This window comes from Choloepus didactylus, chromosome 4 (assembly GCF_015220235.1).
Source record: "Choloepus didactylus isolate mChoDid1 chromosome 4, mChoDid1.pri, whole genome shotgun sequence".
NCBI lineage: Eukaryota > Metazoa > Chordata > Mammalia > Pilosa > Megalonychidae > Choloepus > Choloepus didactylus.
The window spans coordinates 91,223,015-91,239,859 of record NC_051310.1 but is presented as its reverse complement, the minus strand read 5'-3'; the positions used below and the strand labels follow the sequence as shown (position 1 = coordinate 91,239,859).

The 16,845-nt window shown below is 47.8% G+C and overlaps 1 protein-coding gene across 7 annotated transcripts in view; it reads left to right on the top strand.

Annotated features, from left to right (window-relative positions):
• Positions 1-16,845, top strand: part of NTRK3 (neurotrophic receptor tyrosine kinase 3) — a 358,606-nt gene that overhangs the window by 90,523 nt on the left and 251,238 nt on the right. For all 7 annotated transcript variants that reach the window (XM_037832995.1, XM_037832994.1, XM_037832990.1 and 4 more), the window contains one exon: positions 14,187-14,255. In XM_037832995.1, coding sequence (XP_037688923.1) covers positions 14,187-14,255 — 69 coding nt within the window. The remainder of the gene's footprint in view (positions 1-14,186; positions 14,256-16,845) is intronic.

Genomic DNA, 16,845 nt, shown 5'->3' with positions numbered 1-16,845 from the left:
GTATCTGGGAGGAGACTTGGGTGGTTGTGGTTAGGGTCTTATGTAGAATCTTTAGTCCCAGGGACTGCTGCTTCATCAGAGGAACAAGCATTTGATGTGAAGTTGGACTTCCCTGGTCTTTCTTTATTGCATTTTAGTTTTGTATGTTGTCTTTAAAATCTGTTGTATGCAGAAGGAATTCCTCAGCAGCTTGAGTGCAGAGCAGAATGCTTGTGGATAAGGAGAATCTCTCCGACTATGCCCAGAGCCCAGCATGATGCAATCACACGAAAAGGCCAACCTCTGCTAGCCTCATGGGCAGCCTGGCATACTTGTTCAGACTCAATTCTCTTTCCGATCTCTTCTGGGGATGGGCTCCAGGATGTGCCTACCTTGGGCTTGTTAGCATGCACATGACTCTAGCAAACCCCTTACTGCCTGGGGTCTGGGCTGCAGCCAAAGTGGGAATAGGTAGGTTGTGTCTGGTGGACCGTGCTTCACACCTGCCCGTGTGGGCCCCTCGATGCTAGCGGTTCTCCATCCTTTATGGCTTCCACACGTGGCTCCACTTAGTCCAGGGAACACAGTGGAAAACATGACTCAAGTTCCCCTTTCAGAGACCAGGACTTCTAGTTCTTCCAGACTTGAGGGTAGAGATGGCTTTCCAAATTCTACTGAAGAACAGTAGGATCCTGTCCTGGTGGTGGTGACAGGAAGGGGGATAATGGACATCATTGGGAGCACAGGAGACAGGACCCCAGTAATGCAGCAGGTAGTAAAGAGCACAGACTCTGCAGCCAGACTGCAGGGAGCTGTCAATTCCTGGCTCCCCCATGCAGCAGCAGATGACTCAGGGAAGGTTACTTAACCTCCTTGCCCTGTGATTTCCCCTCTGTAATGCAGAGATGATGATTGTGATGATGATGGTGATGATGGTGATGATGATGGTGCTTGTTGTGGTGGTGATGATGATAATGTTGGTGAAGACGGTGATGATGGTGGTGGTGGTGATGATGAGACGATGATGATAGTGCTGATGATGATGGTGATGATGATGACTTTGGTGATGATGGCAGTTGCACATTGTCCCTCATAGGGTTTTTGTAGTGCCTACTGTTTAACTAGTGTAGTGTTAAGTGAACCCTTATATCTAAAACTCTCAAATGGTGTTGGCACCGTGTGTGTGTGTTAGCATTGTCACTGTCACCTCCAATACCCTGCCACCCCAGCAGCCAAGTGCTGAGTTCCTACTATGTGACAGCACCATGTTGGGCACTTCAAGTGTATTGATTTGTTTTAACCCTTAGTGCTGCCCCTTAAGGTTGACAGTATTATTACTTTTCTGGTTGAGATGAAGCTACTGAGACCTGGAGAGGTTAAATAACTTTCTCAGGGTCACACAATTCAGGAGGGTCTGGCCCAAGTCCATCTGGCTCCAAAGTCCCTGCTCTTACATGCCGCTAAGCTGGTGGTTCTCACATCAGCATCACCTGGGGGCTTGAGACACTGGAGTATATGCAAAGTGCTGGGCCCCATCCCTAGAGCTTCTGATACATGGGGTCTGGGTGGGGCTCTGAGAATTTGCGTTCCTAACAAGCTGCTGGTCCCGGGACCACACTTTGAGAACCACTGACCTCTCGGAGTGGGATACTAAGGACATAATGAGGTTCCCCATCATAGAGTTTGACTGGGATTCCCTTGCTATGTCAGATGCTCATTCCTTCCATCCTAAAAGTTAATTTGTTGCCTTGTTCCTCACATGAACTTCATGACTGAGCCTTCTGATCAGCCCTGGGGGACAAGAAGGCCCCGCTGCTGGTGGCATTCACCTGTCCCTTTGGGCTCTGCTGGAGGGAAGGAGACTGAGTCCAGCTAGAATTCTTTACATCTGCAGGATCTGGTCTGGGAAGGGAGAGGGGCAGGGAGGCCGATCTGCTCTGGTTCAAAGGCACCCAAAGGCCTCAGGCAGCTGTCAGCAAAGCCCCCACTGTGTTCTTCCCTGGTGCTCCAGAGAGCAACTTAATCCTTTGACCCTGAGCTCCTAGGACAATGCTCAGGCTCTGGGTTAAGGCACCTGCTTCTTTGTTCATCCTCTGGCTTCATGGGGACTCCCTTGCCCAGCAGCCAGGCGTGTGGGCCCCCTCAGTAGGCCCAAGCACAGTCATGCTACTCCGGCCCGCCTTGTTGCTGCACCCTGTCTCTCCTCCCTGCCCAGCCCCCTCCTCTTGGCCAACACTGAGCCTCCCCTCTTCTCACTGCTCCCCAGCTCCAGCTTTTGGTCACACTCATCCGTTTAGCTGCTCTGGTCTTATCTCCTTCCCTCTCTGGTCCATCTCCCTTGGGACAGCCTGGACCTCTTTCATCCCTCTCCTTTTCTCTAGTTTCTGACCCTCCCCCTACCTCTGGGCACCAGCAGGCATGGAGCTCAAAGGAGCACCCCAGCGTTTCCCTAAAGAGTCTCCAGATGGTGAACTCAGGCCTTACACCCAGAGAAATCCCACTGAGCAAATGGCTATCTTTTTGGAAGATTGAAAAGATTCATCCTGCAAATTCATGAGGCACGTTGGCCAGCAGGGTCCTAACTTCCTTGTTTTTGCCCATTTCCAATGCTGGGACAGCCTTTTCCGGGCCACCTAGTGGCACCCCCACCATGGGTCAGAACCCAGTTGTTAACTCCCTTTTCCAGTTATCAGTAATGGCATTTGTTCCTGGGAGCCCTTGCAGTAATTCTTTGGCTCCTGATGAAGTGACTCCGTGTCTGGCAAACAGGGCTGTTTTAATATTTCATGTATGTATGATCATCCAACTTCTCAGGACAGGAGGATTTGATTGGAGCTGAAGTCAGCTCATCAGGTAAGCGAAATTTTGCTATATCAGCAACACCAACATCTCCTGGGAACTGCTTAGAAATGCAAATTCTCTGTTAGACTTAGTGAATCAGAAACTTTGGTAGGTGGAACCTGGTGATCTGCATTTTCACAAGCCCTCCACTGTGATTCTGAAACACTCCAAAGTTTGAGAAACACCCTCCAAATCCACACTTGCCCTGTGTTCCCTCCAATCATTCCTCTAGGAGAGATCAGATACAGTATTGCCTTATCAGATTTCTTTATAAAAATGCCCAAAGTAGATTTCTTTTCACAATTTTATTGTTTTTAAGAGCGCCGTAGATTTTCCTTTAATTCATAGAGTTGATCTCAGAAAGAGGATAGGCACCCAACCCTTTACCAGACCAGGTAGGTGAAGGCCATGCGCTTCCTCCATCTTTGAAGAGCAGCTTGGAGCCCTGGCCCTCTGCTTGCTCCCTGCCTGCCTTCCCTTGGACTCAGGATGATCAGTGTGGCCCTGATGATCCCCTCTGGCAGTTCTCTCTCCACCCAGGGGTGTGGCCTGCAGCCATGGGTGCTCGGGTCCTCCTTCCTCAGCAAACTCTGCTTTGCTTTTAGTCAGTAAACCTCACAGCCGATTTTTCCTCAAATGGTCCCTGTGTTTTGTTTTTCTCTTGTCCTGACAGCTCTGGAGTAAAAAATGAGCACAGTGCCCGGGCCACATCCCCACGTCATTGTTCACACACTAGGACGTCCCTGGGGGTCAGTGGGCTCCACCGGCCAGACCCAGCCTGCTCTGCCCCCCGGTGGGCCACGGGTGGGAGGGCTCAGCGCCTGCCAGACAGAGTTCACCCAGGGCTCCAGAGAGAGCTTGCACACTTTCAAAGCAATTAGCTTTCGGTTAATTTGTCTAAAAAGAAACTCCCAAGGAGCAGAATCCCTCAGAATAATCTCAATAACACTCAAGGTCTGGTGTGAATCAGATGGCATGAAGAAACCATGCTGATTTTAATGGCTGTTTCTTGGGCCTTATGGGGTGGCAAACACCCAGATGCAGCACAATATCCTACCATTCCTGGGACCTTTAGGGCTGAATCTTCCCTGCACTGTGGGGCTTTTGGCTCTGCCAAGAGGCAAGGGCACTGGCACCAGTGGATCCACAGGGAAGTAATGTTACTTGTTGTCTCTTGAAAATGGGCTTCTGCATTATTTTGCTGAACTGGAATTTTGCTGAATTGCATCACGCTTGCACTGAGGAGTTGTTGTCTGGGCCTCTGATCTCCTCCTGCTGCCCAGAGACTGCCTGGTATATGTTTGAATGGGCTTGGAGCAGCTGTGACTCTGGGAGTAACTGGAGCTGGGCAGAAGAGGGGAAAGATGCGGTGCAAGAACAAGGAGAGCTTGTGATTATTGAGGGCTGGCTAAGGGCCAGGCACTGTGCCAAGTGATTCCAGATCATATCCCCTTTGATCTCCACCATAATCCAAAGGGACAGGCCCTATTATCATTAGGCCCACTTTATAGATGAGCAAACCAAGGCTCTGAGAGGTTGTCACTTCCACAGGGTCCCGGGGCATGGAAGTGGCAGAGGTGGGGCTGGCACCCAAAGCTGTGTGATGCCAGAGACCATGGCTTTACCCACCCTGCTGCACAGAGGATCAGCGGTCCCCCCGTGACCCCAATCAGCCGAGAGGAGAGGATCCTCAGCCACAGTGTTTAGGTGTCAGGAGACTTGGGTCACTGCCCAGCTGCTGCAGCCCTTCAGCTGGGTTATCTTGGGGAAATTACTTAACCTCTCAGGTCCCTGTTTTCCTCTCCTGCAGGCAGAACCCAGAATGCTGGGCTCGGGTCCTGGCTCCAGTCCTGACTTGCCCGGTGACATCAGGGAGCCGTCTCCACAGGCTGGACTCACGGGTCTCAATTCCCAGCTGTGTAAACCAAGGGAGGTGGACCTGGTGCTCTCCACTGTCCCTTCCAGCTGTGAGGTTCTGACCCTCAGCCCTGAGATGCCGAGGTTTGTGCCTCGACAGGGTGGGGAGGGCTGTCGGCTCCAGGATGCTTGGCTCATGGGCTCAGCCCCTGGCAGTCCTGCTAACCCATTCACGCTCTGGCCAGAATGCCGGGGGTACGGGGCTGGCCTTGCCTACGTGGCTCAAGACTGAAGGCTGGGATGGAGAGCGGAGTCCCCAGCTAGGGTGGGGGGCTGTTGTACAGGCTCCTCAAGGGAGGAATCTGAATGTGTTTGTTGAGGCAAGTCAACTTGCCATCAAAATGCAAGCTAAATAGGAATCCTTTTAGAGGCAGGGAAGGGCCATGGAGGCAGAATTCTCAGAACTTGTGTATGAGTGTATGTGTGTGAGCATGCAAGTGTGTGGGGTGGTATGTGTCTGTACATGAGGGTGAGTGCATGTAGCATGTATATGAGTGTTATAGTGAGTGTGTATGTGTATGTGTGTGTGTATGTATGTGTTGTGAGTTGTGTGTACATATGTGTGTGTGGTATGTGTACATGAGGGTGAGTGTGTGTAGTGTGTATATGAGTGTTACGGTGTGTGCATGTGTGGGTGTAGGTGTGTACATGTTTGTGTACGTGTGTGTGTGGTGTTGAGGTGTGTGTAAGCACGTGTGTGTGTATGTATGGTGGTGAGTGTGTGTGGTGAGTATGTGTGAGAGGGGTATCTTCACCCTCCTGGCAGCTTTGGAAGTGCCTGGCTTGGCTGTCCAGTGGTTGTGTGAATTCATGGCAGTGGAGAGGTCAAGTATCACATGGGCAGAAAGAGGTCCCAGGACAGTAGGTGAGGGAGGGTGGTAGAGAGGGGGTGGCAGCTACACCCTGCTCATACTGAACTGCATTTATTCCTTGGATTCCTGGTCTCTGCCATTGTAATATGAAAGTGGCCTGTTGTAGTTTCTTGTTGCTGCTATCACAAATGACTACAAAATTCACAGCTTAAAACAGCACCGATTTACTGTCTTATACTTCTGTACGTTAGAAGTCCAACCCGGGTCTCCTTAGGCTAAAATTTAGGTGTCAGCAAGGCTGCATTACCTTCTGGAGACTCCATGGCCTTGCCTTTTCCAGCTTCTAGAGGCTGCCTACATTCCTTGGCTTGTGGCACCTTCCTCCTTCTTCAAAGCCAGCTCCAGTGTATCCCTCTGTGCTTGTCTTCCATAGTCACATCTCTCTCCGACTCTCTCTTCTGTCTCCCTCTTCACTATTAAGGACCTATGTGTTAACACTGGGGCCATTGGATTATCCAGGATCATCTCCCCATCTCAAGGTCCAGGCTCTTAATCACAGCTGCAAAGTCCCTTTTGCCATTTAAGGTCACATTCTCCTAGATTCTGGGGATTAGGATGTGGTCGTGATTGGAGGACCATTATTCTGCCTGTCACAAGGCCATCTGTAGACCAAATGTAAATGACAGGGTGTGGCCGAGTTCCAGTAAACTGTATTTGCAAGAACAGACTGGTGGCCCACAGGCTGTAGCTTGCTGGCTCCTGATCTAGATCACAACTGATTGTTCTAAGTACATTATGTGGCTGTAGACTGTCCATGGAGAAGGTTCTGTGGTCCAGTAAGTTTGGGAGACTGAGTTGGCCAGATCCTTTCTTGGTAAAGACTTGGAAAAATTCTGCAGTCATTAAGTCTGCTTAATTTTGTTTAGTACAACATTTTTCAGGCAATATGATTTTTCCCCCTTGTATTACCTATTAATGTTCTGCAGACCTCATATTCCCAGGGACACACTCTGGGAAGCCCTGGTTTAGCCTAGCACAGGGTCTTGTAGCAAAGCTGCCTCCTGTCTCCTGATTGAAGGTCAAGACACCAGCCCCATCACTTGAGATTTGATTAGAGAAAGCATTTTGGCTTCATTAAAGTTCGTTAAATGAGCCATCTACTATAATTTAGCTGAATAAAAATGGCTCAAATGGCTTTAACTCCCACTCCCCCTTTACAGCAATTTAATTGAGGGAAAAGCAAATATATCAATGATGTAGAAAAATATTTCTTGGCCTTCTAGAGGAACATTGGACAGCTGTACCTGCTTCCGTGTCACAAGCAGGGCCTCCTTGGTGAGTGGCAGCAGGTCTTGGTGACAAAATTGCAGGATGCTTCGTTCCTTCCCACCCAGTTCAACCCAAGGAAGTTGACAGCAGCCACTTCAACTACTCTCAGCCATCTAGAACTGGCTGCAGCCATCTCTGATGTGCGACAGACTGTGCATGGGACTCAAAGTGTCAAGATGATGGGGTGTGAGAACTCCCTGGCTCTTGGGGATGTAGGTGTTGGGCTGCTAGCACCATCCTTCTCCCAACTTTTGATCCTTCTTATTAAACTGTGTGGGCTTTGGTGCTGCATCAGGGAATTCTCCTTTCTTGACCTTTCCTCCAAATTCTTCTGCAATTTCAAAAGAATCCTGGCTATGTGTGGTGGGGGAAGGGGCAGGTTTTCTCCAAGAGGACCAAGCAGCTATTTCTTTTATGGGGAAACGTAGGTGAGGACGGGCAGATTGCTGAGGAGGGGCTGGATCTTAAAAAAGGGGGCCTTGCACCTTTCAAAGTGAAAATGCTGCCTTTGTAAATGAAAGAAGTACGATTTGCCTCACGATGACTGCGGTCAGTAAGCCATAGCCTCTGAGAGCCTGCCAGACACTTGTTGTATTACTGACTAGCTGTACTCGGTGCACTGAGCCTGGGAACTGCTCATAGCCATGCCTCTTGCAAGCAGCAGAATGAATCCTCTAGGAAAACTCAGTGACTTTGGGCTGCAAGCTGAGCTTATGCCTGGTTCTCTGCTTTCTCTTTCACCAGTCCTCAGCAGGAGGGGCTGTGCAGGGGAGGGAGCTGGCTAACTGGACAGACACCAGATTAAATCTTAGGGGCAGGCACCTGTTAGGGAGGCTGGTCAGCCAGCATGACCAGGAGTAGACAGAGCAAGGGAATGATGGAAAAGCATGATAGAGAGTCTTTCAAGGATCACAACTAGGTAGTCAATGTGGCTGTCAGGACCACAGGGCAAATAAGGGACTGAGAATGGGGGCAAGAACAAAGAGAGATGGGCCAAGGAGATGCAGGGATGGAGTGAGCAGGAAGGGGCAGATGGAAGAGCAGAGCTAACCAAGCACCTCTGATGTGGATGCAAACAGATGGGGATGCCTGGCTGCACAGTGGGAAGGTGGGGGCAGTCTGGTTTAGTGGCATAGGGACGGCAGGACACTGGCTACCAACAATCCCTTACACACTCAAATCCTAAGGCGTGCCTGCCCACTGGGACAGCCTTTGCCTGGAGATGTGGAGGTGCTTCCTAATGGCAGACCCACTTTTAATTGAAGAAAGCCATGGAGACTTCCATCTTCAGCATAGCTTTATGGATGGCTCCTTCTCAACCCTTAGTATAAGAAGGACATGGCTTGTGTTGGGGCAAGAGAAGAACTCACTTGGTTTGTTCCTCTTGGCAACAGGGCTCATCTTGAGTGAACCTCATGCAGGGTGTCAGGGGTTCACGGGTACAGAGTGACATCCTCCCCCATCGTGGGGCTCCCTCCCTGCTGTAGGGAGGGCCAGGGGTCTGCTTACCATGCTGAGGCTTCCACTGGTCAGCGGTGAGGTTGCCCGGGCATCGGTAGGTCCAGGAGGGATCTCCATTCACCACAGATCAAATGCAGGTGGAGCCATTTCAGCGCTATTTCCCTCAGGACCCAGAATTTGGCCACGTGTGTGTGTCTGGCTCCTTGCTGTCGGAGTGTCCGGTGGCTGCATCAACATCATTCATCACTTCTAGACCCCAGAGTCCAGACGGGGAGAGAGCCAGTTGTGCAGGACAAAATTAATGGCTTTGTCTGGTAGTGTCAGTTGAGGGATAGAGGGGGCGATGTCATGGAGCCTGATTTTGGAAAAGTGTCTGATGCATCGTCTTGTAAAATCTTGCTCACCAAATTAATTCCATTGGTCAGGTGCCTTGGAAACTGGCCACTGACCCAAGAAGAAGTCAGAGATGGTGATGATGGGTCTGCTAGGGAGGAAGCTGCCGTGGGACTCAGAGGCAGGATGATTCTTAATTAAGCTCCTGTCTGATGAGCAGGGTCACCAGCTCATCAACAACTGATGACAGGTGAATACAGGTGAGATGCTGTCTAGAAGGAACATCAGGGGCAGAATTCTGAGTGGGTGGGAAGCCCTGTTGAAGCCCTGTGCCTCAGCTTCCCCATTTGTCCTGCACCCTGAGCATTTATAGATTCCCATGATGGCAGGATGACCAGAGGTGAGCTCTCCTTGTCTTGTGGTGTGTATCTGCTGGCCTTGCTGCTTGTCTTTTGCATGGACACGTTTGTCTGTGGGATAGAGGCTTCTATTGTGTGTTTCTGGCAGGGCTGCTGCGTACAACCGTACAGGTTGTGTGCACGAACCCCCTTCCTGGACTTGTGCAATGCAGTGTCCCTGTCTCTGGGCACATGTACTGGATAAATGGCAAATGTTGATTGTGGTGGTGATACAGGGAGCAGCAGAGAGCAGCTAGCATGTGGATTAAGGCAGGGCAGCCCTTAAGCTCCAGCAAGAGGCAAAGATGATCTGTACCCTGGCGAGGCAGCTGGGGAGGCGGAGAGCGGGCAGTGGTGAAGTCCATGGCTGGCCTCGATAAGATGCGTGGTGTATCTGGACAAAGGGCTGGAGGAATCGAAGGGGAATGTTCTCTTCCAGGTGCGGCTTGGTGAGAGCAGGGATGGGAGGGGAGGAGATGAAGCCAAGACACTCCTGGAGAACCGGCTGGGAGAGCCGGACCCCACCACCCCCTTACCTGGGGGTCATGGACCCCTTCCCTCCTCCAACGTGCAGTAAGGAGATAATGCTATTTCTTACTCTTTATTTGTCTGGAATGCCTGTTATTTTCTTTCTTTCAGAATCCAATTTTCTCTTGACATTTCTGCCTAATGTAGCAAAACATGACCTTTGAGAAAGGATATTGCTGGCAGCCTGCTCGCGGCCTCATGGTCCCCAAGAACTCCTGGCAGGCTCCCTGCCTGCTCCTCACTCGAGGTTGGGTGCAGGCACCCATTACACCTGGAATACTCCTGTCCTCTGGCCTACTTGTTCCTGGCAGCTGCTTTTGAATTTTTCTGAGGATGTGCTTCCCCAGGATCAGTGCGTCTGGGGGTTCTGGCTGCTGACTCCCCACAGGATTCAGAACCCCAGGTTTTGTTCAGGAGAACACTGGAGTGGCAGAGGGAGCGCAAGGAGGGTGTTGGAAGTCTTCCCAAAGCTCGGCAGGGATTCCCCAGTGCATTTGGAAGTTTGGGGTTTGCCTAGCTTTCACTGCCGTTGTCGCTATTGTGCATAGACAGTCAACCAGCAAAACAAACAAACAAAAAGCTTTCACCTGGATGAATCAAGACTCGTGTTTATTAAAACACCATAAAGACCAAAGCCAATGGGGACTCACAGAATGGTCCCTAAACCTGTTGCCTTTGACCCCAAGTTCTGAGTGCCAGGTTCATGCCTTGTGTAAGGTCCTCACACGAGGGGGCGCGTCTGGTCCCCTGTCCCACCCTTCCAACAGGAGCTGGCCCCTGCCAGGAGCCTTGCCCCAGTGTGTCCTCAAGTTCTTCTTTTATCACCCCTTTCCTTCTGTTCAGTGGGGGAGTTTTGGAAGTTGATAGGTGTCAGATATACAGTTGTTTGGGGTTTTGCTGAGCATGCTAGATGGTTTTTAGGGAGTGTGTGTTGTCCCACCAGAGCCTTGCAGCCATGCAGAGGGGTGATAGGGCGAGAACGTGGGAGCCTGGGGGGCTTGTCCAGAGATTACTGTGTGGGCTTACTGACTCTGAAAAGAGAGGGTGCCGATTATGTCAATTTCCCACTTAAAACCATCTGATGCCTTCCTGTTGTTCTTTAAGATAAAATCCAGACTCCAGAGGGGAAGAGCAGAATAGCCCTGCTGGGTTCAGTAAACTTGGGGGCCACCTTTCCTTCTCTACCAGGGCCCTGGGCTCTCGGAGTGGGGCCACATCCCCAAGACAGTCCAGAGCTGTCTCAGGGTCTATCCAGTTCAGGCCAATCTATTACCAAGCCAAGCCACCAAAGGGCTGCATCGAATGAGAAGTGGAGGCCCAATCCCTTAGGTTGTTCTTGTCTTTGAGTTTCTGTTCCAATTGCAATCTGTGGGCACCCTCTTCCTGTGTCATCTCCCATGAGCTCCGACCCATGTGCCCAATGGCCTACTGGATTTCTCTCTTTGAGTATCGAACAGTGGTCTCAAATTTAACATTTGCAAAGGGGAGGGAGGATTCTTGATCCCGCCCTCTCAAGGTGATCCTTTTTCTGTCTTCGTCATCTCAATAAATGACATCTCAGCTCAGCTGGTTGCCCAAGTCTCTTTCCCTCCTCTCCCAGATCCAATCCAATAGAAATTTCTGGCTGGCTCCAACACTATTCTCTTGAATCCACTGCTTTATTCTCTTTACCCTTTTCCCCTGCCTGGGATACTGCAAGCAGCCTCCTAACTGATTCTCCAGCTTCCTGTCTTGGTTTCTTAGTTTTAAAAATGGTAATTAGATTGTCACTTCCCTGCTTATAGCCACCCAATTCCCTCCCATTGCTCTTTTTTTAAATCATATTTTTTTATATTGTAGAATATAACATATATACATAAAAGTGATAACTTTCCAAATGCAATTTAATAAGTAGTTAGCAAATTTCAAAGAATATCATAGGTTACAATTCCACAGTTTCAGTTATTTCCTTATTATGAAATATAACATATATACAAAAAGGTAATATCTTTTGAAGTATGATTTAACAAGTAGATATATGGGAAATTTCCAAAGTTATTATGAGTTATAGTACCATAGTTTCAGACATTTCCTTTTTGTGAAATGTAACATATATACAAAGAAGTATAGCTTTCAAGTTACCATTTAACAAGTAGCTATAGAACAAATTTCAAAGGATGCATTCATAATCCTTTGTTAAATTCCATCTTGTCTGTTGCTACCCCTTCCTCTAGTTCAATCACTTTCCAATATTCAGGGATGTCTAGGCAGTGACTGCACTAACCTGTTCATGTTGAAAAGGGGTGTCAACTTTATGAGCAAAGGGGACACATCTAGCTGATATTCTTGAAGAGGCTATTGCCTCTTGGTTTTGGGACTTAGCTGTCAAAGGAGCACTCTGACAGATTTAAGTCTCTGAAGGATAAACTTAGTGAATGAAACTTTATAGAGTCTCAGATAGGGATCCTGGTGTTCTCTAAGGTTTTCGGGAGAACTGTTGACTTGGGCTTTTGCGGTCATTTTGCATATCTAGGTGAAGCTTGCATAGGACTAACCTCTAGGACAACTTCCAGACTCTATTTGAATTCTCTTAGCCATGAAAACCTTATTTTGTTGCTTTTCTTTCCCCCACTTTTGGTCAAAAAGGCATTCTCCATCCCTCGATGCTAGGGTCAGGCTCATTCCGGGAATCCATGTCTCATGTCGCCAGGAAGACTCATTCATCTTGGGGGTCCTGTCCCACATCAGGAGGAGGGTGATGAATTCATTTGCAGAGTTAGACTTAGAGAAAGTCCACATTTGAGCAACAAAAGAGGTTCTCTGGAGGTGACTCCTAGGCATAATTACAGGTGGGCTCAGCCTCCTCTTTATAGCCGTAAGTTTCACCAGAGCAAGCCTCAATATCGAGAGCTTGACTTATATAATAGGGGGTTCCTAAGTTCACATAACATATGTTATATCTACGATAATCCATCCATATCTCACACTATCATCACTTAGTTGCACAATCCTCATTACTCTCCATTTTAAGCAATTCTCATGACCCAAAACATCTTGTCAGCCCTTAATTATTTGCCCCTAGTATTTGTGTAATACTAGTATGGTGTTCCTATTAATTATAGTCCCTAGTATGCAATGTGTAGATTTTTCCAATGTACTCTTCTTTTGTCAACTCTCTGTGCTAGTGTCATATTTTAGAAGTATATCATGCAAGCACCTATCTATATTTGTGGTGCTGCTTTGAATGAAAACCTCTTTCATTCCTATTTGCCTTCCCATTGTTCTTTTTTTTTTTTAATAATTCAATTTTATTGAGATCTATTCACATACCATGACCATCGTTCTTTAAAATAAAATCCAAACTTTGTGCCTCCCTCTCTCCCTATTCTCAAACTACCTCCCCCTGATTCTTTCCTCGCTGGCCTCCTTTCTGGCCTCCTGACCACGCCTTAGGCCTTTGCACTTGCTACTTGCGCTGCCTGGATCCCTCCTTCCCTTGGGCTCAGTTGGCTCATTCTGGCTCTTCTTGTCTCAGCTCAGATGTTACCTTCTTGGAAGCTGTTGCTCTGAGCCTCCCATTGAAAGTAGCCTCTCCCTGCTCCTGCACCAGCGACTTACATCCCTTTATTTATACCCTTCCTTCTGCTTAGCACAAACTGCTATTCTCTTGTTTATTCATCTGTAACTTGAATAGAAGTTCCAGGGGGACCTTTTCTGTATGGTCTACCTCCTCACTCCTCAATGTAGCCTACACATGACTCTCACCAAATATTTGTCATAGAAGTCATCTAAATACAGGTCCACGGGTAAGCATATGTGTGTGAGCATAAACAAGAGTCTGTGTCTGCATTTAATGCCTACGTGTTTAATAGACACAGATATGCACAAGCTCGGGGATGTGGGGGCAGAGGTTACACCGGAATGAATTCAGCACTGCCACCTGCTCCCGTCAGTAGGCGAGCTCGCTGTTCCTGGCGTGCCACTTCGTTCCAGCAGCGACCAACTGCTGCCTTCGAGGGCCCTTATCACATCAAAAGTTATTTGTTGAGCCTGGCAAAGAAATAATCGTGGGTGGGTTTCTTCTTTTATTTGGAAGACTAATGGCTGCTCCTTTTCCCTGTACACCCTAATGAGAACAATTAAATGGCCATTAGGAGGAGAACAGAAGTGTGAACAAAAGGCTGACGTCTTGATCTTTGATGGGCATGCTTGCTGTGGGAGGGACCGGCTAGAAGGAATTGTAGATGACCTGCGGGATTTTGTTTTGATCTGTGTGATTATCAAGAAGGCGTGTTGGCTCCTTGGCCCTATGAGTTCTCTGTCCTTCTGCGGAGGAGTGGCTTCCGAAGGGCTTCCTGAACTTTTTTTGTGGTGAGGGGATATGGAAGAATGACTAACGGGATTTTACTGTTTCTTCAGTTTGTAAAACCTTGCCCTTTGAGAGGCCTCAGCATCCCCTCCAAACCTGATCTGCGGCCTCAACTATTAGCGGATGTGTCTTTAGCAGAATAGAGCAAAGAAGAAGGGAAATCACCAAGCTTATATGGAGAGCATTATTTATGTCAGATCTGTTCTTTAATTCTTGCCCCGTGATGTGTTAATCTTGCAGAAACCTTTCGAGTAACCGGCTCACCACGTTGTCCTGGCAGCTCTTCCAGACGCTGAGTCTTCGGGAACTGTAAGTTCAGTTTTGAAGATGGTCCAAGTTGTGGAGTGGTGGGTGGGGAGGCAGACCAAGAGATGGAACCACCCTAAGGGGGTACTGGGGTCAGATGACACAGGGTGTACCATGTTCAGTGAGAGGTGGGAAGATCCACCCATCACTTGGTTTCTCATCTTTTTTCTGGGCACAATACGTTTCAGAAGATGGGGATCTCATCTTTCAGCAGGACCTAGTTCGTGATGTGTAGGTTATTAATATATACCACTATTAATATTTATAATAATATTTATCTTATACAATAAATAACATTTCTAATACATGACTCTACAGATTATCAAGTGTTTTCACTTACATGACCTTAGTTTTATCGTCACAAGCGTCATGGAAGGTAGGTATTATCACTCTCTACATTTTACATATGCGGATTCAGCCAAGATCACATTGCTAGAGATTGGCAGAGTCAGGTCTTGAACTCAAGCCTTTTGACTTCCAGTTCCGTGTCCTTTTCACCACTCCTGATGTCTCTCAGCTTATTTGGCTTGAGTACAGGCATCCCAGGGGCCAGGGCAATGTATTGATTCAGTCAGTATGTGGGCTGTCTTGCTTTGCTGCATTCCAAGGTTGATCAATGTGCCCCCTAGCCCAGCCAGCCATTTTGTGCAAACAAATGTTGAATGGATGAGTGAAAATTCATGACCACTGCTGGAAAAAAATAACTCATGTTAACGTGTGAGTCATTGGGGTCATCTCTGTGCATGAAGGACAGCATATTATGTTGAGGGAATAAATCAAGGAATAAATTGGAAAGGAATTGAGGCAGGGATGAAATTAGGACGTCAGAGTTCTAGAGACACTGCTCATGTGTTCCCTTTTACTTGGTGACTCAGATCCCAAGTCTCTGAGTGTGGATTGCTTCTCTGTCTTTAACAAGAGGCAATGACCTTGAACTCATGCCCATCCTGTTGGTCTTTCAACTCATTCTCCCTCCACCTGTCAAGAGCTGAGTTCACGGATGAGTCAGGACCTTACCTTTTCAGACCCATCTGGGCAGCATCCCCATAACCTATCACCCCAGGAAGGCCTTGTGCACCCTGCTTGCCTCTGGAAAGAGAGAGCATGAGTGTCCATACAATGCTTCAAAAGGCCGTTCCAGGGTTAGGAAGTACTGGAGTCCTCTCTTTAATTGTTGGATTGCCCAGGACCATCCTGTAGTGGGTTGCTTTCCTTTCTCAGAATTTTGCTCCTCCCCACCAGTCTGCTGCTCTGGTATGGGTGGAACAGGCATAGTGATGAGCATTCTTTTGTCATGTATGGTGAAATCCAGATGTTCATTAGTTGAAACTTCTACCTGAGCTTGGAATAAAGTAAATGAATACTTTTTTGTCTATAAAACACTAAAAAAATAGACTCTGTTACAGGTTATCAGAAGACAACCTAAATGTCAGGCTGTTACACTTGATATGTTGTATTCAGTCCCATCTTTGTGAATGGAAGAGACTTTAGAAGTAAATGAACATGACTACTATGATGACTGACACTTTTTTTCTGAGACCTTACTCTCTGCCAAGCACTGTGTCTTGAAATCTATGAAATTATATGCATTATTTAATTTAATTCTTGTATCCATTCTATAAGGTAGGAATTACTACTATCACTTTACATTTGAGGACACTGAGTTGTTTGACAAGGTTAAGTAGCTTGTTTGAGTTCATCCATTAAATGAATGGTAGAGTATGGATTCAAGCCCTTGACCACTAGGCTCACTTATCTCCCAGGCTTTTCAATCTGTTTCCAATGCAAGGATCTACCCCTCACATTACTCCAAAAAGTGTGTAGTTATAGTTCTTTCTTAAGTTGCCCTAGAACCGATTGTGGGTATTGCCGTAACGGAGCCACTTGGAGTTTTCTTGGGAGCCTTGCGTCTGGTTCTCCTGAGACACCTGTCCCTTCATCTTTGGGAGACCAGGGACAGTGTCTCTCTAGGGGACATCTAGAGTCTGCAGTTGGCTGAATTATTGAGAAAACGTTCAGTGGTCCTTTCAAATAAAACCACTGGATGCAAAATCAATGGTGTACATCCCTGGTGACCTGTTTTGTGGAGTTTTAGAAACAGTTGGTCGGTAGATATATATTTAAAGGAAATGCCAGATTTCTCCCAGAGGATCATGGGATTCTGCATCCATCTTTGCCGGGATTGATGCCCTGGTGAGCTGGATGTGACTTACAGAGGAATGAAGACTTTCCCTCCCATGTGAGTCAGTGTGAGAGCGCCACCATGTCCGTGGAGCATTTTATTTCTCTCATACTGTTAAATAAGAAAAAATTATAATGGAAAATAAAGGAGCCTTTCTCTAAGAAACAACTTCCTTGGTAGGGGTCTATTTTGTGTGCAAGAATTGCATGTTAAGTGTGGAAAATTTATCTTTTGGCTGGAGGGGCTGTATGTTGGTGGCTGGAGGGGCTGTGTGTTGGCTCTTAGCTGTGACTGTGATTAAAATCCAAACAATCCCAGTTCCTGGCAAATGGAAGAGGGGGTAGTATTTTCTTGTCTGACTTCCTGATTAGTCCACATGGCGCCATCTGTCATGAGCCATCTAGACTGCCA